General features: G+C 39.7%; 1 protein-coding gene across 4 annotated transcripts in view; it reads left to right on the top strand.

Annotated features, from left to right (window-relative positions):
• KIAA1549 (KIAA1549 ortholog) overlaps positions 1-22,375 on the top strand; it is a 335,592-nt gene that overhangs the window by 274,427 nt on the left and 38,790 nt on the right. For all 4 annotated transcript variants that reach the window (XM_048300476.1, XM_048300475.1, XM_048300478.1 and 1 more), the window contains exons 7-10: positions 5,829-5,888; positions 8,401-8,546; positions 14,959-15,136; positions 17,292-17,476. In XM_048300476.1, coding sequence (XP_048156433.1) covers positions 5,829-5,888; positions 8,401-8,546; positions 14,959-15,136; positions 17,292-17,476 — 569 coding nt within the window. The remainder of the gene's footprint in view (positions 1-5,828; positions 5,889-8,400; positions 8,547-14,958; positions 15,137-17,291; positions 17,477-22,375) is intronic.

Raw genomic sequence — 22,375 nt, 5'->3', positions numbered from 1 at the left:
GCTATGGTCTTTATTGCTCACTGAATTCAAATTAAATGTTGCTCTTGGCGTCAATTGCTTGAAAGACACTTCTCTTTACTCTGTGTCATCTCTTTTACACATTTGCCCTTGATTTTAGGTAGCTTTTAGTCTCTGGTAATATTTTTGGTGTTGAGGGGCACTTTTTTTCCTGTGATGTAGTACATCAGCTCTTACAGCTTTTAGTTTTGTCCACATATTCTGAAATTATATTTGTAGTGCATTTGTAGGTTGCCCCTTGTAGAGAATCCATCTTCTGGATTGTGCAGTGGAGCTACAGTGCAATTAAGTGATAACAGAATTTCTACCAAGGTTGGTGTATCCTGAAAGAGAGGCTGGTCATAGGGGAAAACATTCCTGTTAAACATGCATGTACATGGTTCTCCTCGGGGTTGGAACTAGATGACCTTGAGGTCCCTTCCAAACCAAACAATTTGATGATTGTATTTTTCTTTCCTGGTGGTACTTAAGAAATTTGAAATTTCCTTAATGCTTGTATCAGGAGCTCTCCGTGCACAGTGCCTGGTCAGTGGGGATGATTCCAGGCCAGTGCCAGTGGAGCCCTGTGGTCACTCACATGTCAATTAGAAAGCCGAGTAAAGTAGGATGAGTGAAGAGGTCAGGATTTTTAGGAACTATGAGATCTTCCCAAAGATTGCAATGTAGAAAACATGAGAATTTGGTGGGTAAGGTGTCCTAAATTAAGGAACATCCTGTCAGTGTTGGACTTGCTTGCTGTTAGAGGAACTCATATTTACTATAGATTGAGCTCCTTGCAGGACAGCACATTTGGGTTTGAACTGGTCTAGTTTGGTCCCAGTAGGTGCTGTAGGCACTGTTCTGGAATACCAGCTGTGGTGCTATTTGATAAGTTGGCAAAGTGAACATAGTTTCTCAGATTGCTAGAGCTGCGGGTCCTTCTGTCAGCGAGCACAGAAATGATGAATGTAGTTCAAATGCTTTTATCAGTGAGACAACCACAGCCAGTTATTTTTAGCTGTTTCTACAGTTTTTGACACTGCTGCTGTGACTGTATTTTGAGCCTAAGGGTTTTAGATCTTCAGTATTCAGAGCCAAAAATGCTGTCCAAAGGCTCAGCAGCATTGGGCAGATCCTTCTTGAAATACCTTATTCAACAGTCTGTTGAGGGTGACCCAACAGCCAGATCCTCAAAGCTACTTTGCTAAGGAGATGCCTAAATGTTTTTGTTTTCTAGGCTCTGGACTTTGCTTTCATGTTTTGCCTTGCTTTACAGAGCAGCTGTAGCAGGGAAGGTGTTACAACACCTTAGATTGATATAGCTGCTGCTTTAGTCTGTGCAAATAAATACGTACCCCTCTGCTTTCAGTGTGACTTTTTCTAGGAGTGTTGGATATTTACATGTAAACAATCTATGTACGTTAGTGTTTATGTGTAAATATGAAATGTTCCATGCCATACTGTTGGAGTGAAAGCTCCTCTGGACTCAGACCCAGAGAGAAGCCAAAGCACAGGGGTTGAATTAAAACCTTTAGACAAGCTGAGATACATGAAGCCACACCAAAGTGAAACAGAAAAATAGATTTTTAACTTTTAGTAGAAATATATGCTAAGTGCCTTAAACATTAAAAAGCTGTAGCAGAGACCTTAAACACAGTTTTTACTGCCAACAGTGTTACCTTTTCACAGAATACTTTACTTTAGACAAAATATAGATAGAATTATACTGTTCACATATTTTAGATAGGGTGTTCACATAAACAATAAGGGCTGATAGAAGCTGTATACCCAAATCTGTGTAATACCTGTGTAACACTTGTGTAAGGCTTATGACTGTTAGAATTAGACCAGGATAGGTTCAGAAAAGAAAACAAGAATCGTGTGTTAATCTTATTGGTCAGTTAACAAATATAATCCACACTTCTCTAAGAAAAAAATATATATATGGAGCATATAGAACATATAGAAGAAGCTGGTTTTGCCTGCTGCTGCTGTTGCTGCTTGGCTTTATCATGTAACCCCCTTCGAACTCTGCCTTCAAGAAAGCTGTGAGACTATGAAATAAAGAACTTAGCAGAGCAGCAGCCTCCTCTGCTCTCTTACCCTGGTCCGAGAAGGAAGGGTATCCCATCAAAAGCTCAACACCATACTGTTCTGTGCCATTTGTGCCTTAGTTATCAGGCATGCTAACAGTACTACTCTGGGTGTGGTGACTTTTCTTTATCCCTTAAGGACTCTGTGTATGATTTTATAAGTTTTGTAGTTACATCTGAGGAAATGATTTGTAGGTGAGCTGAGTGTCAGGGCTCAACCCCCAGCTTGGGGGTTGAAGTTGATCATGCCCAGGAAGAGCTACTTATGCATCTCAACATGGAGACCGTGATATCAGAATCCCAAATATGAGCCTTGTTCGAATGAATGTATTTGCTCCATGCCAGTTGTTCACTTTACACTACCTTGCACACACTGTCCTCTCACTGTTTTTATTCACACAGATAATATGTCCTGCTTATACTTTTCACTGTGTGGTTTGTCCCTGTGCAGTACATCGTTAACACCAGGAATTCTTTGTCGGTTTTTTCCCCACTCATGTAGAGTCAGGATCAGGAGTGAAAGTCGTTTCACAGATTGGGACTGTTCTTTGCAGGAATAGGGCAGTCAAAATGGCCAAACCTGGAAACTTCCAGACTTTCTTCTTTCCTCACAAGACTTCTAGGTGACTTCAGCAACATGTCTCTATTCAAATGTCCAGTTTATACCTTTCCTATGCTTATTTTTCATTGTCCACCTTATAGCTCATGTTTCAGGTTGTAAATTGGTTAAATGGTCACGACCTGCATGTCAGTAGAAAGAAAACCAAGTCTAATCACAGGGTTTGGGTGCTAGTTCATTAAAAATAATAGGAAATTAGATATTTGGTATCTCTTTATGGCTGGTAAATTTCTCAGAGGACAAGCAAAGGCTAGCTGTGGCGTAGATGGGCAATATTTGCCTTCATGAACTTACCCTGAGTAAAGCTCTTTGTTTTTATTAGGACTTTGGGTAGAGAGAGTTGCCTTGGGACTTGGTATTTTTTCAGTGCTAAGTAGCATTTTTATGCATGTCATCTATTTTGGCTGTCTTGGAGATGTTGCAAGGCCAATAGGAGGATAAAGATGAAATTGTATATGGTCCAAGGACTGCAGAGATATTTGACAATTTTTTCCTGGCTTGATTTTGGAGCAGATTTTAAACGGACACGGTGTGTTGCTATTGCCCACACCCCAGTATTTGCATGGAACCTTATTTTCCAGTTAATGCCTTCTCGTTCCAAATACTGCATTCCCTCCATGCTTTCAAGTACCGTTCTTCATTTATCAGAAATAAGAACGGTCCGCATGATACTGGTTCCATCCTGCGTGGTCCCACACATCTGTAGGAGACAGTCAGAGGTCCTTGGAGCATCTGGCAGTGGCCATGCTGCCTGAGTGATGTGCTTTAGCCTGCTGTCAGTAGGTCTCTGGGTGACCAGGTGACCCTTTCCCTTTTCATTCAGCATCGAATCGATGCTGTTACACGGTGTGGTGCTCCAGGGCTGCGTGTTAGAATCTTCTAATGATGCCAGCATCTACTTCATTAATGCATCCAGAGTCGTTAGCAGACCAGCTGCAATCTAGCTAATAATTGCATTTTGTCTATCCAACTTCCCCCTCAGAATAACAATCAGTCAGTGCTGTTTATAATTGTTAGTTCCAGAGGACATTAGAAATCTTGCAAATATGATCTTGCTGCAGTGCTGAGACTCCAGATGAGCTCAAGATCTGGCCACGTGTGTCAGTGAGACACTTGAGTGACCTGTGGTATAAGAGTTGGAACCAGGATTTGCTGACTTCTGACAATTTTCAGCATTCTTTGTCAGGTTTTAGAACCTAGCCTTAGCTGGCAGCAATCACAGTGCATCTTCCTTTTCAATGTCAAGATTTTCTGCTCAAGTTGGTTTATTTTTAAGTTGCATTAATTCCATGAAAAGTTTAAATGAATAGTCACCCAGCAATTTACATGAATTAAATCATTTTCAAGTACTAATTAGAAAAAGCGTGAAGAGCACATTAAGTATTGAAGCAAAACATGATTTTGGGTTAAAAGAAGAACAAACTCAGAACTGCTAGCAGTTCAAAGCATTATGGTCTCTGGAAGGTTTTTGATTTCCTTATCGTGCTCTTTCCATGCTTTGGAAAACAACAGAATTAGTTTTCAGTTTAGTTTATGCTTTTTTTTTCCAGCTTCCATTTCTAAATTGAAGTAAACAATTGCATGACTAGAGTAAATAGAATTTCAGTCTCAAAGCTATAATCAGAAGACTCGAGTAGCAGGATGCCAAAAATGAATGGGTGTGTTTAAGTGGACTCTGAAGTGCTTCTTGCTTGTCTGAGAATTTTGGAAATTGAGTGCATCCTGATCACTTGTATAGAGGGCCGGTGTTTCCTGTTCAGAAAAAAAGGACCATTTTCTAATACCCTTCTGAATAGTAAGTCGCAGACTACCAACCAGGTGGTCATCTTGAAGCTCGTAGTGCTATTATTGAAATAAAGGTGGAATAACCAAATTTTCTTTTTTTTTTTTTTTCCCCAATAGGAGTTAGTTATAAATCTGTGAAAATAAAAGGTAAAATGTAACTAATGGCTCTTTTTTTTTAGCCTTAACAAAAAAATTCTTAAGTGTTTTAAGGGGCAAAAGAATCAGCTTTTTGGTACACTGACAGAGGACAGCTTGTCTACAAATTCTTGCACCATTAAATTAGAAAAACTTTAGTTTTCTACTTCTCTGAAACGTGGCGTAGTGGCAAACTATTCCACAACTCTAGACATCTTTATTCTAAATTGATCCAGCATGGGCCAGGTCATTTAATTGTTACGTGCTGCATTCTTTCTGTCCATGCAATGGTTTAAAAATTAACCTTTGTATAATGCTTAGCAAACTGCATCTGGATTAAATATTTTGAGAAAGTTAAGACCATTCCTTTTCCTTATTGCCATAGTGAAGCTTAAGACTTCCCTTGAGGAAACCGTTGGCCCAGCCCCCATCTTCACTTCTTTCCCAACATGTCTTTACTGCTCTCCAGTGGAAACCTTGGGAAAAATCTTATCTATACTGAAGTCAGTAGAAACAGACTTTTTTCCTTGCTGGGGCAATGATTTCACTCTGGAGCAGAACTTTTTGGGAAAAATTTAAAAATTAAGGAAGCTTGGAGCCACTAAGCCAAGCATAAAAGCCATGAGGCTTGTTTACAGCAGTGTTTCCGCATGCAGTTATTTGTGGGTTTTGTAAAAAAAGGGAAAAAAAATTATCAAGGTGGTGTTTTTTGAAATGCTTCCCCCTGCACAAGTCTGGAGCACAAATAATGTTTTTAGTTCTTTGCTTTACATTTATTGTTTCCTTGTAGTTTCTGCCTCAGAGAAGGTCTTATTTTCATCCTGAGACACTCCCAAGTTGCCTCATTACCCTTTGAGCAAGAGTCTGATCCTGCAGCTAGCTCAGTAAGAGTCACCATTCAGACAGTGAGCTTTTAAATTTCTGGGAGCAATGACCTCGGTGCAGCAGCAGCTTGAAGTCTTTCACGTAATAAATCTGACTGTTTCAGTTAGCTTCTTTTTGTTAGAGACAAACTCGGTGGTGTACGTTCGGAGCACTCCCCTTGCCATTGTGTCTGCATTGCCTCAGGAGCAGTAAAGCATCTGTGTAAATAAGATGCTTGCTGACAGTATAAATTATGTAGTGGCTTCTGGTTTTGTGTATGTTGTTCAGAATGCTGTTCTTATGGATGTTTTTCCTCCATTCTGTTTTTCCTTCAGCCTTTCATTATCCTAAGCTTAATGTGTCCCAGCTGATGAAATCTTCCTGGGTGAGAACAGGTACGTACAGTCTGTGTGAGTAAGTAAAAGTGCAATTAGTTTTGTGAGTGGGATAACTAGCCTGCATAAATATCGATGGCTTAGGGGTGCTGCATTTTTATGAGGTAATAACATGTCTGAGCTGAATAAATTCTAAAACCAAAGGCCCAGTGACCCGGAATATCTGGGAAATATAAATCCCTGGTCTAGAGTTAACTACTGCAATTCCTTGATAATGCACACAAAGCACTTTTTGTCTGTAAGGCAGTTCATTCTTGAAACAACTCAGACTGTCAGGCATAAAGTGTCTACTCTGCATGTTGTCAATATGCCACATTGATTTTTAGGTATCTGTTTTAAGTGAAAATTAAGATTTTTATTTGTGTGACACTTTCTACCAAAACATGCCTGGAATAAAACAGAGTGAAAATAGATGAATTCTGAGTGCATGAAAGAGTTTAATCACATTTCATTGATCTCTTCTGATTCATTCACAGAAGATCCCTCCCACCAAAATCTTCTCAATGTCTTATTCTGTAATTTACAGATGTGGCTGAGCTGTCACATTTAGGTGCTCAAAGGCTGTTGAGGTTGCCTGCCTGCTGTAAGTCTGCTGCTTTTAAGCCTGACTAGTGAAGAGGCTGTGCCTACCAAACTTGTTCTTAGGGTGCAGGTGCCCCACTGGATACACTTTTGTCTTCCTACAACTTTTACTACCTACAGTTCACTTGTTGCATAGACTTGCTCTTTTTTCCAGGTTTCCTCTCACCACTCACCACTTTAAGCAGGAAACCAAGTTGCACCTTAATTTCTGAAGCCCACATGGTTTGCTTTAGAGAAGAATTTCAGATAATGCTCACTAATGTGGGAGAAGCTCCTACGTGTGTTCGTATCCAGTGGCATCCTTGCTTAGAGATTTATGTTGGCTTTTTTGGCTGCACCCATTCCCTCTCTTGCTCAGCCTTAGGTTTGTCCATTGCTGCTGAAAATTCCCTTAGCTCCTGCAGTAAAAAAAGGGTTTTTCCAGCTCTGAAATCTCATCCCCTTGAGTTTTAATAAACTTCCTGCCTGTAAGATTTTGAAAGACAATTGCAGCAGCTTCTTTTTTTTTCTTTGCTGTAGAGGAATTCCTTGTAGTCTCAGTTCTTGCAAGATTCTGGGAAGAGCTAGTAGACTTTGGCTGGGTCAGTGATTTCAGTCAGTTTATTGTATCGTAAGGGTAATGAATCATGACATAGGAAAATGATAGAATCTATGCATGTAAAGGTTTTCAATATCAAATGACCCAGATATATGTGCATGTATCCCAGTAGTCATAAAACACTGGGATATGTGGTGTTCTCCCTCTGTTGAAGAATACAATTCATGCTATTAAGCGTAATTCATTGATACGGAAATCCAATACACAGGCAAGAGCAGTTTTCTGCTTGGTGTATATAATAGCCTTAGGTCACTGTCTACTTTGCTATTTAATTCTGAGATACTTAGTCTGTGACTGAATTCAGAAGACAGATGCTGTTTATCTCAGTGAGAAATCATGAAAATGTTTCCGTTTTCTGACATCTGCAGTGAAAAGTTTTAAATTGAAAAAGTGGCTTTAATATATTTGTTTTTAAAAAACTGCTATATTTAATTGATTTTATCTAACTGGCGGCTTTTCATTAAGCACCACACTTTAAAAGAAAAGGTGGAAACACAGAAAAAGGGGCTTCTGAAAAATAGAAACAATTTTAGTGGAGGGGAATTAAGACTGAGTTTATTTAATGCAGTCAGCAGTGAGTTGGTTTGCTGTCCTGGAGGATTGCTCAGTTGGGTCATTTGAATGACTATTGCTCCATTCACTCCACTTTTCTCTAACTGCTAGTAAAGGTCCCCCCTTTTTCTCATTTTCCCTCAGGGATTCCTCTCAGCATTAGCTGCCCAAGTGAGCCAGGGTACCTACTTGCCAAGTGAGCAGGGCTGCTAACCATTTTTTTTGTGCTGTGGTTGGCATACTTGTTAATCTTATCAAGGGAAGTTGCACTTGAATACACAGCTTCATTCACGTGCTGCTGTTCTACTTTTTCTCCATGACTCTGAGCCCTTGCCCTCCCCATCTCCAACTCTGTATCACTTCTGAACACAACACTTTGACTGCAGTTAGTTGAAGCAGACAATTTAGACTAAGTTTTCTCTTTTAGTAGTTTTTGAAAATTCATGGAATGTTCATAATTTGATGCAATTTTAGAATTGAAATAGTTTCCTTCTTATCCTGGGTCTGTCTGGCTTGGTTAAGGTTCCAAAAAAGTCCTCTGCCTGAATTTCTTTTTTCCACCAGATTACTTATTTTGACTTGTTCCCACCAAATGTCTCCCTTTTCCAACATGTAACCTCCAGCTGAGCAGGTCAGAATTCCCATATAAATACAGGTGCTCTCGAGTTGTCCATGAGCTGTCACAGGGCGACTCAAAGCTTGTAACTGAAGTGGAGGAGAAGACACTGAGAAGTTTTACTAATGAGTTTGTTTTCTTGGGTTGCTTTCTGTGCCATGCAGTTCTCCTGGGAGTCGTCGACCAGCGAATTCAGGAGGAAGTGTTTCGGGCTGAGATGGAGCGGAAGCTTGCTCACCTGTTAAACGAGGCTTTGGTCCGAGGGCGGATATGGAGACGGGCCAGTTTTGCAGGCAGCAACATTGTGCAGGTATGAAGAGCTCAAAATCAGAGGATGAAAACTAAAGGGTAATAAATTGCTGAATAAATTAACGTTGTTCAGGTTTTGAGTTGAGAAATGTAACTCAAAAGCATGTGTCACATTTAGCTAGTTGATGATACTTGTATTTTACACCTAAAACCAGGATTCTTCTTGTCTTTTAAGCTAAACATAACAAATGCAAATAACTGATTAAGTTCCTACTAAAAATTTCTGATGGCTTCTTAGAAACAACATTGAAAATTATTTTACCAACACCCTATTTTAAAAGCATTCTGTCTTGTTTAGCTTACATGAGGTGCCTAGCAAAAAAGGAGACAGGATGATCATCTGAAAAAAATTAATCTGCTGGGACAGCTACTTCACAGTTCTCTTGGTTTGGTAGTGGTGTAGAAATACAAAATAGAGTCGTGTGCATCTTGATGCAACAGTAGAGTAGTACGTTCTGCCCCTTAACATCTTATTTGTCACAGTACTCCTGGTCACAGGGTTGGATTTCAGGTAAAAATGATTAATCATGCCAAATTTTGCACACAGAGCAACTTTTGTTATTGTTATTTGGATTCCAGTGCTGCTTTAGAGTTTTGTCACAGGGGGATTTATTCACATAAAGTCCAAGAAGACTTGGATTTTTAAAGTTTTAAATTCTGATGTGTTCTTTCTAGTCAGTTCGACAATCTGAAAGCCAAAGTACTTTTTAATGGCTCATCATCTTAAAATTTTCCAGCTTATTCATTGACAGTTGGTTTACCTCCCAGATGCCCTTTTGCATTTCAGATCTATTGTCTTTATTTAATTTAATCCTACAGTTTTTGCTGCCACTGAAATTTCCAGATGTTGGGATATTCTTACTTCTGTTTTCCTGTTTCAGAAACATCTGTTTCAGTAATGGAGATTTTATTTTATTTTTCTTCTGTACAGCTTTGAATTGCTGCAAATAGGTGTCTGCTTCAGATCTTCTATTCCCAACACCTCCTAGTGCACTTTGTTCATTATGCCTTTGTCCTCCCTTTGCATATAAATTAAACAAATATTCCTTATGTTGCTAGTGAAGATACCACAGCCTATAAAATGTGTGTGTTTAGATTAGAGTTTTATGACTTTGCACTATAAAGCTCAGGTAATTTGTTTTTTCATGCACAAAATTATGGGCACATCCTTTTTAGACAGAGAGTAGTATTTTGGAAAGTGAAAATACAGCATTTTTCTTTTGACTTTGTATTACTTACTGGGCCATAAGATGAGGTCTGCAGCTTGTGTTCCAGACAGCAGTGCTGCTCATTTATGCCACCTAATTAGTGCAAAGAGCCTGCCAACTGCTGTCTTTGGGCAGAGGAGGATTCTGTTCATTACAATCAGCACATCTTACCATCACAGGGCTTTTCCAGGTGCTCTCAGCCCACACTTGCAAGTGGTTAGAACTGTAATAAAGGAGATGTGGAAGAAGGGAGGCTGAAGAGATACCTTGCAGCGAGGTGTGTGATGGGTGTCCTGCTCTCCTGGATGAGAACAGCAGGTACCTGCAGGTGCTGCAGCACCTTGGTAGCTTCCTTGGCAGGATGTTCAGGTGTGTGGCAGGTGAGACAGCCAGAGAGGCTGTTGTGTGCAGCGGGACTGATGCACCTGGTAGTGGGCTCCAGAGTGAAGGATGGCTTCTTTGAAGGGTGTTCCCCTGTTAGCTGAGGATCTTGTCCATAGGCATCTGCCATGACCCTTTTCCTGCTGTTAATTCTGTTCCTCATAGCCAAGTTTATAAGCTCTGTTTGAAGTGTGTTTGTGTCTCCTGGGAGAGCTAATAATGTTTCTTGTGCTTTATATTCAGATTTTCCCATATATATTTCTTGCACACAAATCAGTGACTGCTACGATAATGGAGCACAATGAAGTGAAAATAAGAACAAAAGCTGCCAGCAACAGAAATGTTGCATAGTTTTGTTAACAGAACATGCATATATCCATTAAAGACTAGATTCACATTTCACTTGTGTTGTGACCCTGTAGACCAGAGTTTTTCCTGAGGTGAAATACATTTATAGTGTATTGAAATGTGACATTTCTAAGCTCTGTGGAAAATCAGGACTGCAGGTCAGGAGGTGAAGCAATTATTTGTGAATGTTACTGCAGGCATATTAGTTTCCTTTCACGTGCTCAGGAAATAGAAGTGATACGTTGTGAGGTTTAGATTTCATTTCTAAAGGCATGTGTTAGTACCTAAGAATGTTAAAAATTATGCTTTAAACCTAGACATTTTGAAGAAGAGCTTTGGAGGGTGCCCAAATAGCAGGCTTTCCCCTTCTGTTGGACTGACTGTGCTGTTAACAGGTGGCACTCTATGACAAAAAGAGAAAAAAGCCTGTAACCATTATCTACAAAAACCCCTCTGAAGCCTCACACCTGGTTGTTTCATTTCTGATAGTTCCACTGATTTTTGTATGATGTTGTATTAATGTTTCACAGAGTAAGCCATATATATTTTCAATGTGCATCTTCTGTTGCTGCAGATTTGAAGGCACATGCTTAATGTGGTTTGCATTGCATCTTCAGAGACCTATGCTATATTTTGTCAATAGTTTACTGTAGTAATTCTCATTGCATTTTTTAGGAAGTAAATGGCTTAACTGTAGTTTAAAAATACACCAGTAGCTAATAAAAAAAAAATTATTTTCCTTCATCTCAACATGCTTGGTCCTTTAAACCTAATAGAAAGTGAAAAGATGATCCTAGTAAATGAAACAAAGAGTAGTGTTCTGATTGAAAGAACATGTTAGGCAGCATTTTAGTTGCAATATGTGTGAGGAGGTAGCAGCTATGAGGGAATGTAATGACTGAATTGAGCTTTTCATTAAGGCAGACATTCGTTCTCTTGTTTTTCTGCTGACAGCTTATGTGTCTCTCCTGTCTGAGGAAAGCTTGTCTTGCTGTGAGTTCTTAGGTTTATAAATGAAACATTTGGGTGCTGCTGCTGCTTCACCTTTTCCTCTGAGGCTTTTGGCCCCTCCAGCAGCCGTCCCAGGCAGCAGTTGGCCCCTCTGTCTGGTTGCTCACAGCCTGTTCCTATATCTGTGTGCTGTCCAAACCACAATGCAGCTTGAGTTAATTGCCCAGACACTAAAATCCTGCTTTTAATAAGACAGAAAAAGGATCTTTTTTGATTATTTTTTTTCCCAAGGTGATGAATGAAGCAAAGAAAGGAAAATAATACTTGTGCACGAGCTTTGGAGATTGTGTGTGCATATCTGCTTGTTTCTAAGTAGTGCTCGTGCCTTTGAGACCCTGGAAAAGTTCACCCAGGGGTTCCTTGCTCCTGTGGGGTTTGCTGACCAGGACATCCCACGAGCTGGCTGTGACTGTAAGAATGCCTTGGGAGCTTCCCTACCACTTGTATTTCCCTGCTTGAAATTACGAACTAGATTTTGTTACCAAGGCAACTCTGTTCACTGACCTATGATATTCACTTGAAAACACTTTTTAAATTAAATTTACTGACACCTGAACACAGTTAAGCCTTTCCTCTGTGGAGGTTAAATGCACATCTAGTATCAACAAAGATGGTATCATTTATGTACACAGAAGTTGAATTAGTCTTTTTGTCTGGTTTTTTTTTTTCCCCTCCCATTTTCTGCCTCCTGTGTTTGAAATTCTTCTGTCTCCTCCCTCCCTGTGTCATCCCTCACTGTCAAAGTGTAAATGTAAAATGCTTAAATGCTTCCTTACATGTGGGCTGCTTTGCTGGATGCCTGGAAAATAGTATTTGTCTCTGCTTGCATTCTTAGCACTCTCAAGGACAGAGACTAAACCAGTCTGAAGCTGCACAAAGCGTATAATTTGGAACCATGTGTCACAAAACTTAGAATACAGAAACTCTATAAAAAATAGGCACAGTGACTGTACCTCAATTCCATGACCAGATTTAAAACAGGTCAGCCCCAATATGCCATTTCCTCTGTTACAGCAAACTCAGAGGCTAGTTAAAACAATCAATAAATAAAATTTAGTGAATCAGTGTGACGGAGATGAAAACTGAGGTACTGATAGTGTCACAGTTACTGTGTTTATGTACAAGTCTAAGTGTCTTGTATTTGCTTCCAGACTACTGTGCTAGTCATCAGCTTTCCCAGAACAGAAATCCATAACCATTTCCCTATGGTTTTGGAATTTTGTCTGCAGCTTCTCTCTCTGTGGTGTGAGCAGTCATAAAACATTGTGTATTCAGAATGAATTATTTCAGGTAAAACTTAGCTTAAAATAGTGAGCTTAGTTTGTCAGCACTAGCCTGCACCTCCACTGAACTTTTTCGTGCTTGTTCCCATGTTCTTTATACTGTGCTGAAATACTTCCAGCTACTTCTTCCTATCTCCACTCTACTGTTCTCACTCATCCCTGTTCCTCAGCATAGGGAGCTATATGCTGTTGTTTTAAATTCTGTGTTAAACTTTGTAGAGTTCAGTTGCGACAACTTGCACTGGAGTCTCGTCCTTCTTACCCTCTGCCTTTTCTAAAGGCAGCTGTGGAGAAGTTCCTTGGTTAACCCGTTCAGTCAGCTTGGGACTGTTACCTGGTGTGTGTGTAACACACATAATTATAGTGCTTCTTGGATGCTTCACAAGCCATAAAATATATGACAGTTCAGTTAGAGAATTTTCTAAATTTCTCTGGTTCTGTGGCTTTGCTATGCGCAGAGGGGTTTAATAAAATTTAAACAAAGAACCCATTGATTTTCAGTCCCATGTGGCCTTTGAACTCCCTGACCCTCCATGTGAGTTAAGTGCTGTTTGGGAAGGTTTCTTCTGTGCTGGAAGCAGAGAGCAGTCTGTATGCCCTGCTGCTCTGTGCACTGAGAGCAGGCTGTGGCAAGCCAGCTGAAGCAGACATAATATAAAGCTGTAGACATTTGTTAACTAATTGTATAGTTGTGTTCCATGAAGCCAGATTCAGCTTTATAGCTGCTGAATATGTCTGTTGAATTGATGCTGTTTTGTTACCTTCAGTCAGGGATTGGTTGCCCCTTCGCTGGTGGAAGAGTGAAGGGTGTTCTGCTGAGCAGCAGCATCATTTAATGGGTCCTGTTAGCAGCTCTTGCTGTGTTTCAGAGATCTGCACATTTCTCTGCTCTATTTGTAGATATTCTGTTTCTTGCATCAAATGTGGCTGACACTGAACATTTATTCTTTGCTTTCAGTTGATTTGTCCTAGAAGACAATTTTATGACAATTGTGCTTTCTCTTTTCTCATTTTTTCCCCCTCTTTTTTTTTTTAATATAGATATACACACACATCTTGCTGTTACCATTCCTGGGAAATGCTTTTTTAGAACATGTTGAGTTGCTGTTCCCTAAAACCAGAATATCATTCCTGTTGAGCTAGAAATTGCACTTCTTTCCTTCAACATGATTTGTTTAGTTGGAATCTAGGAAAGAAAACAATACAAAGCTTTGCTTTTGTAAGCTTCAGACATGCAAACATTTGTATGTTTGCTTTACTTCAGGCCTATGGGCAGTTTCTGAGATTATAATTTATTAAATATGTACTTTATAGCAGAAGGATAATTCTGAAGGAAGCAAAATACATTGCTCTATTTATGTCAATTCCTTCCAGAGCCCTTCAAACTCTCTTAAAAAAAGAAAATCATGACCCAATACCTCCTACTATTTTTTGTCCTAATTCTTGTTTGAGCTCACCATTACATGGTAAATGGTTAAACAGAGGAGAGTTGTTACATAAAAAGATGTAATTTTACAGGAATTCAAAGTTATGTGGTTCTCATATGCAATGTAGATGTTTGGTGGTTAGAGAGTATCTACAGGGCTTCCTCATAGCATGCATTCTTTTGATTATTAATGTCTTTAGATGTAGGTAGGAAGAATTGCTTCCCGCAGCGTCAAATACATTCCTTCCTGAAGAAAGGTGGATGCCAAGGGGAGCTGTTTGGAGGATGAAGGTGGCTGTGCAAGCGCTTAAGTTGAATCAGAGCAAACAGTTTTATTTGATGCTAACAGAATATTCACCTGTGTAGCTGCTTAACATTTAGAAAAACTGGAGCAAAGAGGTGTGTGTGTTATGAATAACAAATCAAAGTTAGAGTAGGTATCTAGAGAAGGGAAAAGTGCAGTCACACTCTTCTTACTTCCTACTAAACAGCAATTGCTAAAGGCAGTAGAGGATTCCACGGTGGCATCTTTAGGGTGAAAGCAGTTCTCTTACTTATCAGATCTGTACATTGTTATGATACAAGTAGGGGGGAAAAAAATGGTTTGTCATAAAAATGTATCATACAAGCGAACATCCCTTGAAATTTTCCTTTCTGTTAAAACAGGGCAGAGAGAGTATGGACTGTAAGGCCAAATGTATGGGAGCTCCAAGCAAACACAACTTAAAATGTAAAAGCTTTGCAATTTCTTTTCAGATCGTGAATGTGTCACGGTTAGTTGGTGTTGATAACCCCGTGGAGCTGATCTACTTTGTGGAGGACCAAGAAGGGGAGAGACTGAGTGCTCTGAAGTGCTCAGACCTGATGAACAGAGTCGATATCCAGCGGGCTGCCATCATCCTTGGATACCGCATTGAAGGCAGCGTTGCACAACGTAAGCCCTGTCAAATCCACACCGATGCCAGCAAAGGCCAACAGGAAGGGTGTCTTTAGCTTTGGAAGTTATGGCACTGTACAGTGCCTGCTGTTGCAGTGTTTTGTTCTTGGAATGCTGCAGCTATGACACTCCTGAGGAAATCAGTTTTAGCAGCCTTGCAGTGAGCTACGCGGAGTTGTTTGGCTTTTTAAAGACCCTGCTGAGCTTAGGGTTGCAGCAGGGTCCTTAAGTCAAGCCTCACTGCATTCACTCCATGCTTGTGCTGGAAAAGTACTGTGCTAACTAAAGACCTTCCTGCCATTCTCATCTCATCCTGCTAGTCCAGTATTTCTTTACAGTTTATCTTGCCCAGGAGCTTGCACAGACCCCACAATTGTGAGATGGGAGGGTGTTGGTATGAAATGGGTGTTTCCTTCAGCTGAGTAATGGCAATGAAGTTTAACACAAGTCACTGCTTTTTTGTCTGAGTTACTTTTTCTGTGAAAGATGTACACTAATGGTAGTTGGGGCATTTATTACCTCCACTGAATATGATTGACCTTGGTTTTATTTGTTTGTCTGTCAGTATTATATATTCTATAAATAATATGATCGTCTGATGAATTTAATATAAAAGTAATGTGATTTTTTTTTATTATCTATACATCAGAATGAATAGGATAGGTCATATAAAGTCATACAATTACTTTATTCAGGAGGCTTGGTATAAAAATGATTTTCAGTAAGTAGCGAGACAGAATACCTACTCAAAATTCCGTGTTACAATTAGGAAAGACATTTAAAAGTGTCTTAGGAACAGACAGGTATGGTTTGCAAAATACCTCATTGGTATGAATGCTTAATTACCTTTTCTCATTTCTGTGCAATATGGAGGCATGAGCTACATGGTACCACAGGGTATTTTGCCAGCAGAACAAGCATGTGTTTGATACTTACAATTCTCTGCAGAAAGAAAAATAAGAAAATAGTAATAATTGTACCATCTGTATGTGTTTCTAAATTTTGTCTCTCATTAAAACAGTTATGTACAGATAGGTCAGTAGCTCATATACATCTGCTTAATATCCATTAATGAACCGTAATGCTGGTTAGACAGAAGTGAAAGAAGTTGCAAGAATAAATTCTCTTTACAAAAATAATAAATGTTGAACAAACTTCATGAAGTGTTTATAGCTTGCTGTGCGTGTTGAAACTTGTTTCATTTGACCTGACATTAGAAATTTAAGAGTCATAAAGTCATAGAAATCTTTAAATGCTTCTTATTGGAAGAAACTAGACCAAGAAAAGGTTATTTTTATACCAGAAAACATAATGTCATAAATGAGCTGTTAGGTGTATAAAATACAAGAATTATATATTCTTTTAAGCTCTAGGCTCATCATTAATAAAATGATATATAGAAAAAATAGAAATATTCTTTTTAACTTGAAAACATTATTTTTAGAAAGTGCATCAGTTTGACTAGAAATATATTATTGGTTTATATATATATGTATGTATGTATAGTTTTTAGTCCCACATATAATCACTATGCAAAACAGAGCAAATGAAAGTTTTGTCATTTCTTTCAGTTTAGTTTTTACAAGAGGGACTTGCTTGGTTACACTTTCCAGCAGTTTTGTTTTCTGTTTGGGGCTAAAGGATCTCGCACACTGACAGTGGAACAGAGAGAAGAAAGGAAGTAATCAACAATGCAGAACTATATACCTTGGTGGGGGGAGGGTCAAATTGGTTGTGATGACAAAATGTTAAGGAGAAGAGGCAGCTGGTAATACTGCTTAAAGCAGGAAACAGGCAGCAGTGTGGGAAAGTCCATCTTACCTTTGCTAGTGGTAGAGTCATTTTTTTTGGACCCATTTCGCTATGTCAGCTTAGTTTTGGGTTACAGGATGATGTGGCAGAAGTGCATTTTCATTAGTATTTTAAGCACAGGTCTTCAGAAGGTGGGCCAGGACAATCAATCTCCTGCCCCATGCTTCCTGAGCGTGACATACCTTAACTTACAGTGGTATGACATTTCCTGTGATGTACAGCTGGTTTCTGATAAATTCCTTAACTAGCATTTACAAGAACATAAAAATACATAACCTTGAAGTGCCCTCAGTTTAAAAGATAACCACATAATATTGCTGTCTTGCTTTTAACTTTACAGCTGTGGAGAAGATGAAGGAGTCTGCTTCAGAGACACAGAATAGCAACCTCTGGATTATCGTTGGGGTGGCAGTCCCAGTTGCCGTGGTGCTCCTGATTGTTATTATTTTATACTGGAAGCTCTGTCGAACAGACAAGCTGGAGTTTCAGCCAGACACAATGAGCAACATTCAGCAGCGACAGAAGGTAAAAGGGGAAGCTGTGCTGAGAGGAGCTTGAGTATTCTGAGCATAAACGAATGTGAGACTCTGGGGAACACCTGGCATCCTTAACTAGCATGTGTAAACACAGTTTCAGAGCATTCCAGTTCGGGGAGGGGGGGAAAGGAGGAAAGTAGTCTAATGATAGTTGAAGTCAAGAATCCTGTAGTGTTTTATTTATTCTCCTGAGTATATGATACTGCATTAGATAGATCCATCCCTCTGAAATGTGGCCACTGAGGCTGAAAGGAACCTTTCTTTATCACTTCATTTCAAGGCTGTGGCTGGGACTGAATAAGAAGAGATGTAGAGTCTTGAATCACTGACCTTGTTTTCCCCAGAAGGCTGAATTTTTCTTTGGAGAGCTTCTGCTAACCAAAGTTGACAGCTAAAGTGCACCACCCATCATACCTCATGCTGGAACTGGAATTTGCTAGACCCTATCCTGGCTGGTCCATGTTCTGCCAGGTCTCTTTTTGTTGCAGTTGTGAGAGCTTGTTGCAGTACTAGAACGTTCATTAGTGGATCTGTGTGTGCCTGCATAAGTGAGCATGTTGGCCATAGTGCTGGTTAGGATGGTGAGAAATTCAGTGCCCTTGTCTTTTTCTTGCCCAGGACTGTAAATCAAAAATTTTGTGACCCAGGATTTTCACAAAGGATGTATTCAGTAAAAAGAATGATAAAGTGCCTGAAAGGTTATTTTCTTTTTACAACCAAAGAGAACTTGCATGTGTCAGAAATGCTTATTATTGACTAGACCTTCAGAGGCATTAATAAAGGAAAAATAATCTGCCTGTGCTAATCCTGTGGTACTGCAGTCATGTTCTTGCACTGTCACCTCATGTTCAGTCACACAGTTTCCTCCATAACGAGCCTTGTCTGTACACCATGCTCTCTTTCAAGATAATTAATGGTGTGAAAGATGAGAGAAACAGAAAGCGCTTACACTTCCAAAGCAGTCAGAACAAATCAATAGTAACTTCCACTTGCCTTGCGACTGCAGGTTGTGTGTCAGAATCCAGGCTGGCAACAAGTGGTACCTTTTGATGAACTCCACCCCCTGGTACCGTGTTTCACCTCTGCTGTGGTAATATCTAACACAGATTTTTGACTGAGGAAGTTCCCCACAGTAGTTTTGACTAATTTGAGTAGGGTCATACAGAAGAGGCAAGAGAGGACCATTACCCTTGGTACACTCTTTGATCACATTTTCAGTACCTCTTTGCTGTCACAAGCTTTTTTTTGTAAGGAAGCAGCTGGGTTGTATTGGCTGCAAGGCCAGAAACATCCTTCATATAATTACTTTTCTTTTAAGAAAATGGCTCAGTTGCTTTTCCCCACTGCTTCCACAATATTCTTCATCTTAATCATTCATGAGTCAGAAGCCTCAAACTTGTTTATATGTGAGTCTCATTTTGGATTGCCTGGGGAACCTGTCACTTTGCCTTCTTTGGGGAAGTCGCTGTAAGCAAACTAGAAAGAACCAGTGTGGACATCTAGTTCAATCCTTGTGCTACTGGAGGTAAAGCAATAAAAAGTCTCTTACATTTTTATCACTTTGCACATCAAGCAACTGGAAGAACCTACTTTGCAAACCATTTCCTCCTTTCCCCAGAATAAAAGCAGTGCTCTGGCTTCCTTGCTATTAGGCTGTCATTGGGATTTCATGTCTTCAAACAGTGGGTTGGAATTCTGGGTCTGAGTAGTGTGTATTTAACCACCACCAAAGACCCCCAGACAGTCAAAACAGCATACAAATTATTAGGGACATTTGGTCTGATCCTGCCCTCTAAAATTGTCTCTGTATTTTATACTTTTTATTAGAGTAAATGCAAAGAAGTGATCAAAGGAGTGTCATCATGTGGTCAGGGATTTATGTCTGTAAATAAACTCCATAAAAATGGACTCAGCCTCCCCCTTCCTCACCACAGCCACAATTATTTCCATTCTCTATTTTCAGAGTTTGACCTTGGCACTGAAGGGAGGTGAAAGCCTGCACTACGTCTGTAAATAGAAAGATATTTAGGTTAAAGATCTGAGTTTTTATCTTGGAATCTATATATGTAAAAGACAAAGATGCATTTATAGTGTGCTAGCTCTTCTTACTTCTGTTGATATTTAACAAAAAATTAATGTAAATGTAGAGTTTTTCATTAGCATATGTATGGCATATTTCCATACTGGAAATAGAAAACAAGGCTTTTCAACCTTGTAATAAGTCTATAATGTGTTTTGTGCTTGAAGATGTGTGTTGATTGGAAGACAAGAAACTGAGACACACATTTCTTGTTCAGCTGAAATCAGGTATCATACTGCACTGGTGGATCTCCAGGGGTGTCACCAGTCTTTCTTCAGTGTCTTTAATTAGCCATTTTAACATAGCAGATCAGTGGGCAGCATAATAACCTTTAGAATTCACAGTAGCAGCTGATAGCAAATTACGTTACCTGTGACTTAAAAGCCTGGAATGGGGTTGGGGGTGAGGAGAAAGCCTGTTTGCTTCATGCTGCAGAGACAAGACTGGAAGGCTGGTTCCTTGGAACACTGAGAGACAGAATTCAGTAGATGTACTGTAAATGCAGATTGCATAAGTAAGCCACAGGTTGGGCAGGAGCTTTTTATTCTTAGTTAGAATCTCTCTTAAAAAGTTGCATTATCCTCTTCAGAGAGATTCTTAGACACTACAAATTTTACTGGATTCTGTAGCCCCATATTCATTCTTAGTCATATGTTTCCTTTCTTCTCTTCTTTCACTTAATTGTTTCATTCTGCTTTGAAATTCCTGGATTTTCCCGAAGTGTTTTGATATTCATTCAGACAATACAAGTTTTATTTTTAAACCTTTACATATAAAAGATTACTTTTACAGAGTAGGTGTGATTTCTGTGTTCCTATGGCCACCATTAAAAGTCATAAGCTGCCTAACCTCGCAGTCTATCTTCTGATGAAGGAACCCAGTACTGTTATCTGCTGGCAATTAGAGCCTACATGCCTTTTTGGGTGTATGGGATATGGCTGCTTGGGTACACCTTGGTGAGGTGAAGGCCACCAGGTAGTTGTGCTACACAGCAATTCAGTTGTACTGCCAGCACATCATGCCAGCACAGCTAACTGGCTTTGGTACCTTAAATGCTCTGTGGATGCCCCTTTAGACTATTTGGGTCACAGCTGCTCACTTGTGATGGTCAGTAATAGCAGATTTCCCACTTGAGTGGACATGGCTGTGTTGAATAATACCCAGATCCTACGGTGACAAGTCCACAGAGGTACCCAAGATTGCATCAATATTTATGTGCCACAGCAGCCTTGAAGCTGGGCTTGAGTCCAGATGTGCTGCTTGGCCCCACCCTTAAGGCCAGGTCATTCTCAAAGGTAATATAGATAATAGCAAGGATTGTGTTTCTCTTAAGGCAGTGATACAGGGCAGGGTGGACTATACACGGCAAAGGCCTGTTCTGCTCACTGGATGTACCACTCCACCAGTTTCTGTTCTTTCCATCTGGCCTTCCAGCTTCATTACAGGATCAATGTCCTGCAGACAGGATGGCACAAGGATCCTGCTTAAAAAGGCTCATAATGTTACTTTCTGCAAAGAGTATAGAAAGGGAGCCTATTATTAAGGGATTTTTTACTTATCTGCTGTTTCAGTGAATATACACACAAATACATGGGAAAGAAAACTTTTGTGGGAACTGATGCTAGCAAAACCAGGTTTGATCATAAAGTAAGGAAAAATAAAGGATCTTGAAGAGACTCTGGTTTGCTAATCCATCCTGTTGTGTCAAAACAGGATTAACAATACTTGCAAAACGTTAGGTTTCCTTTTTTATTCTGGAGATTAAATGGGAAAACATGCTTAGATCAAAGTTATTTGTATGCTTTTTAAACTGAGAGTTAAGGAAACAGGGGAGAGCAGTGCATCTATGCAAGATTAATTGGCCTGTGCAAGGATAATTCTTTTGAAGAGATGATACTAAGATATTTAAAGGGCACATCAAATATTCATGACCTGTTCTGTAAGCCATAGCATCCTACTGGAAATTCACCTTGATGTGACCTGGGTTGTTGCATTGGATAAAGATGTCTTTGCCTTGTGAAGTAAAAAGATGCACAAGTGGCATTTTTGAATAACAAGGTTTTCTCTCTTGGCATTGCCTATATCCGCCATAACAGTGTCCCAACCTTTTGCTTATCCCAATTTTTTTTTTTCCGGAAAGGAAGCTGTGCCTTTTGTGGTCAACTGAATTTTTGCCATTGGCTATTTTTCTTCATGAAAAAATTAATTTCTTTAATACCCAAACCATCATTTTGCTCTGTACAGGGCCTCTGATGTTTTTGTGCAAAAACACTCATTTGCTCTTCCCCAAAGAGCAGAAAAAACATTTTACACGTTATCCACAATGGGAGCAGCATCAGCAATACTATTTCCTCCTCTGCGGACATCCAAAATTTAAAATGGAACCTCGTTCTCTAGGGGTTTCACTTTCCCTTCTGTGTACAAGCATTTGAAGAAAAATGTCAGATTCCTTCCTATAGCATCTCAGAAATAATTTCAGCTGTAGACAATTATTCAGAGAAGGGCTCCCTGCCCTAATGGCGAGAACTTGACACCTGTGGACAAGCTAACTGGCAGTTTATTTAGAGGGTCTTGGATGTTCCCCTCTAAATGCTGGGTGTGCTGAAGTTATTGCTTTTGCAGTGATAGCTTTGAGTGGCTTGCTCAGTTCCTTTTTTTCCCAAGGGCACATCCAAAACCCATGGGGAAAAATGCCTACTTCTCCAGTCAGATGTCACTCCTCTCTGGAGCCTTCTGCACCCCACGGTGGTTCTTAAGAGACTGAATATGTCTTTCTGGCTCAGTGTCCCTCCTGTGTGTGTTTACCGG

Source organism: Corvus hawaiiensis, chromosome 4 (genome assembly GCF_020740725.1).
Source record: "Corvus hawaiiensis isolate bCorHaw1 chromosome 4, bCorHaw1.pri.cur, whole genome shotgun sequence".
Lineage (NCBI taxonomy): Eukaryota > Metazoa > Chordata > Aves > Passeriformes > Corvidae > Corvus > Corvus hawaiiensis.
Note: the sequence above shows the minus strand (reverse complement) of the source record. Positions and strands in the feature narration are given on the sequence as shown.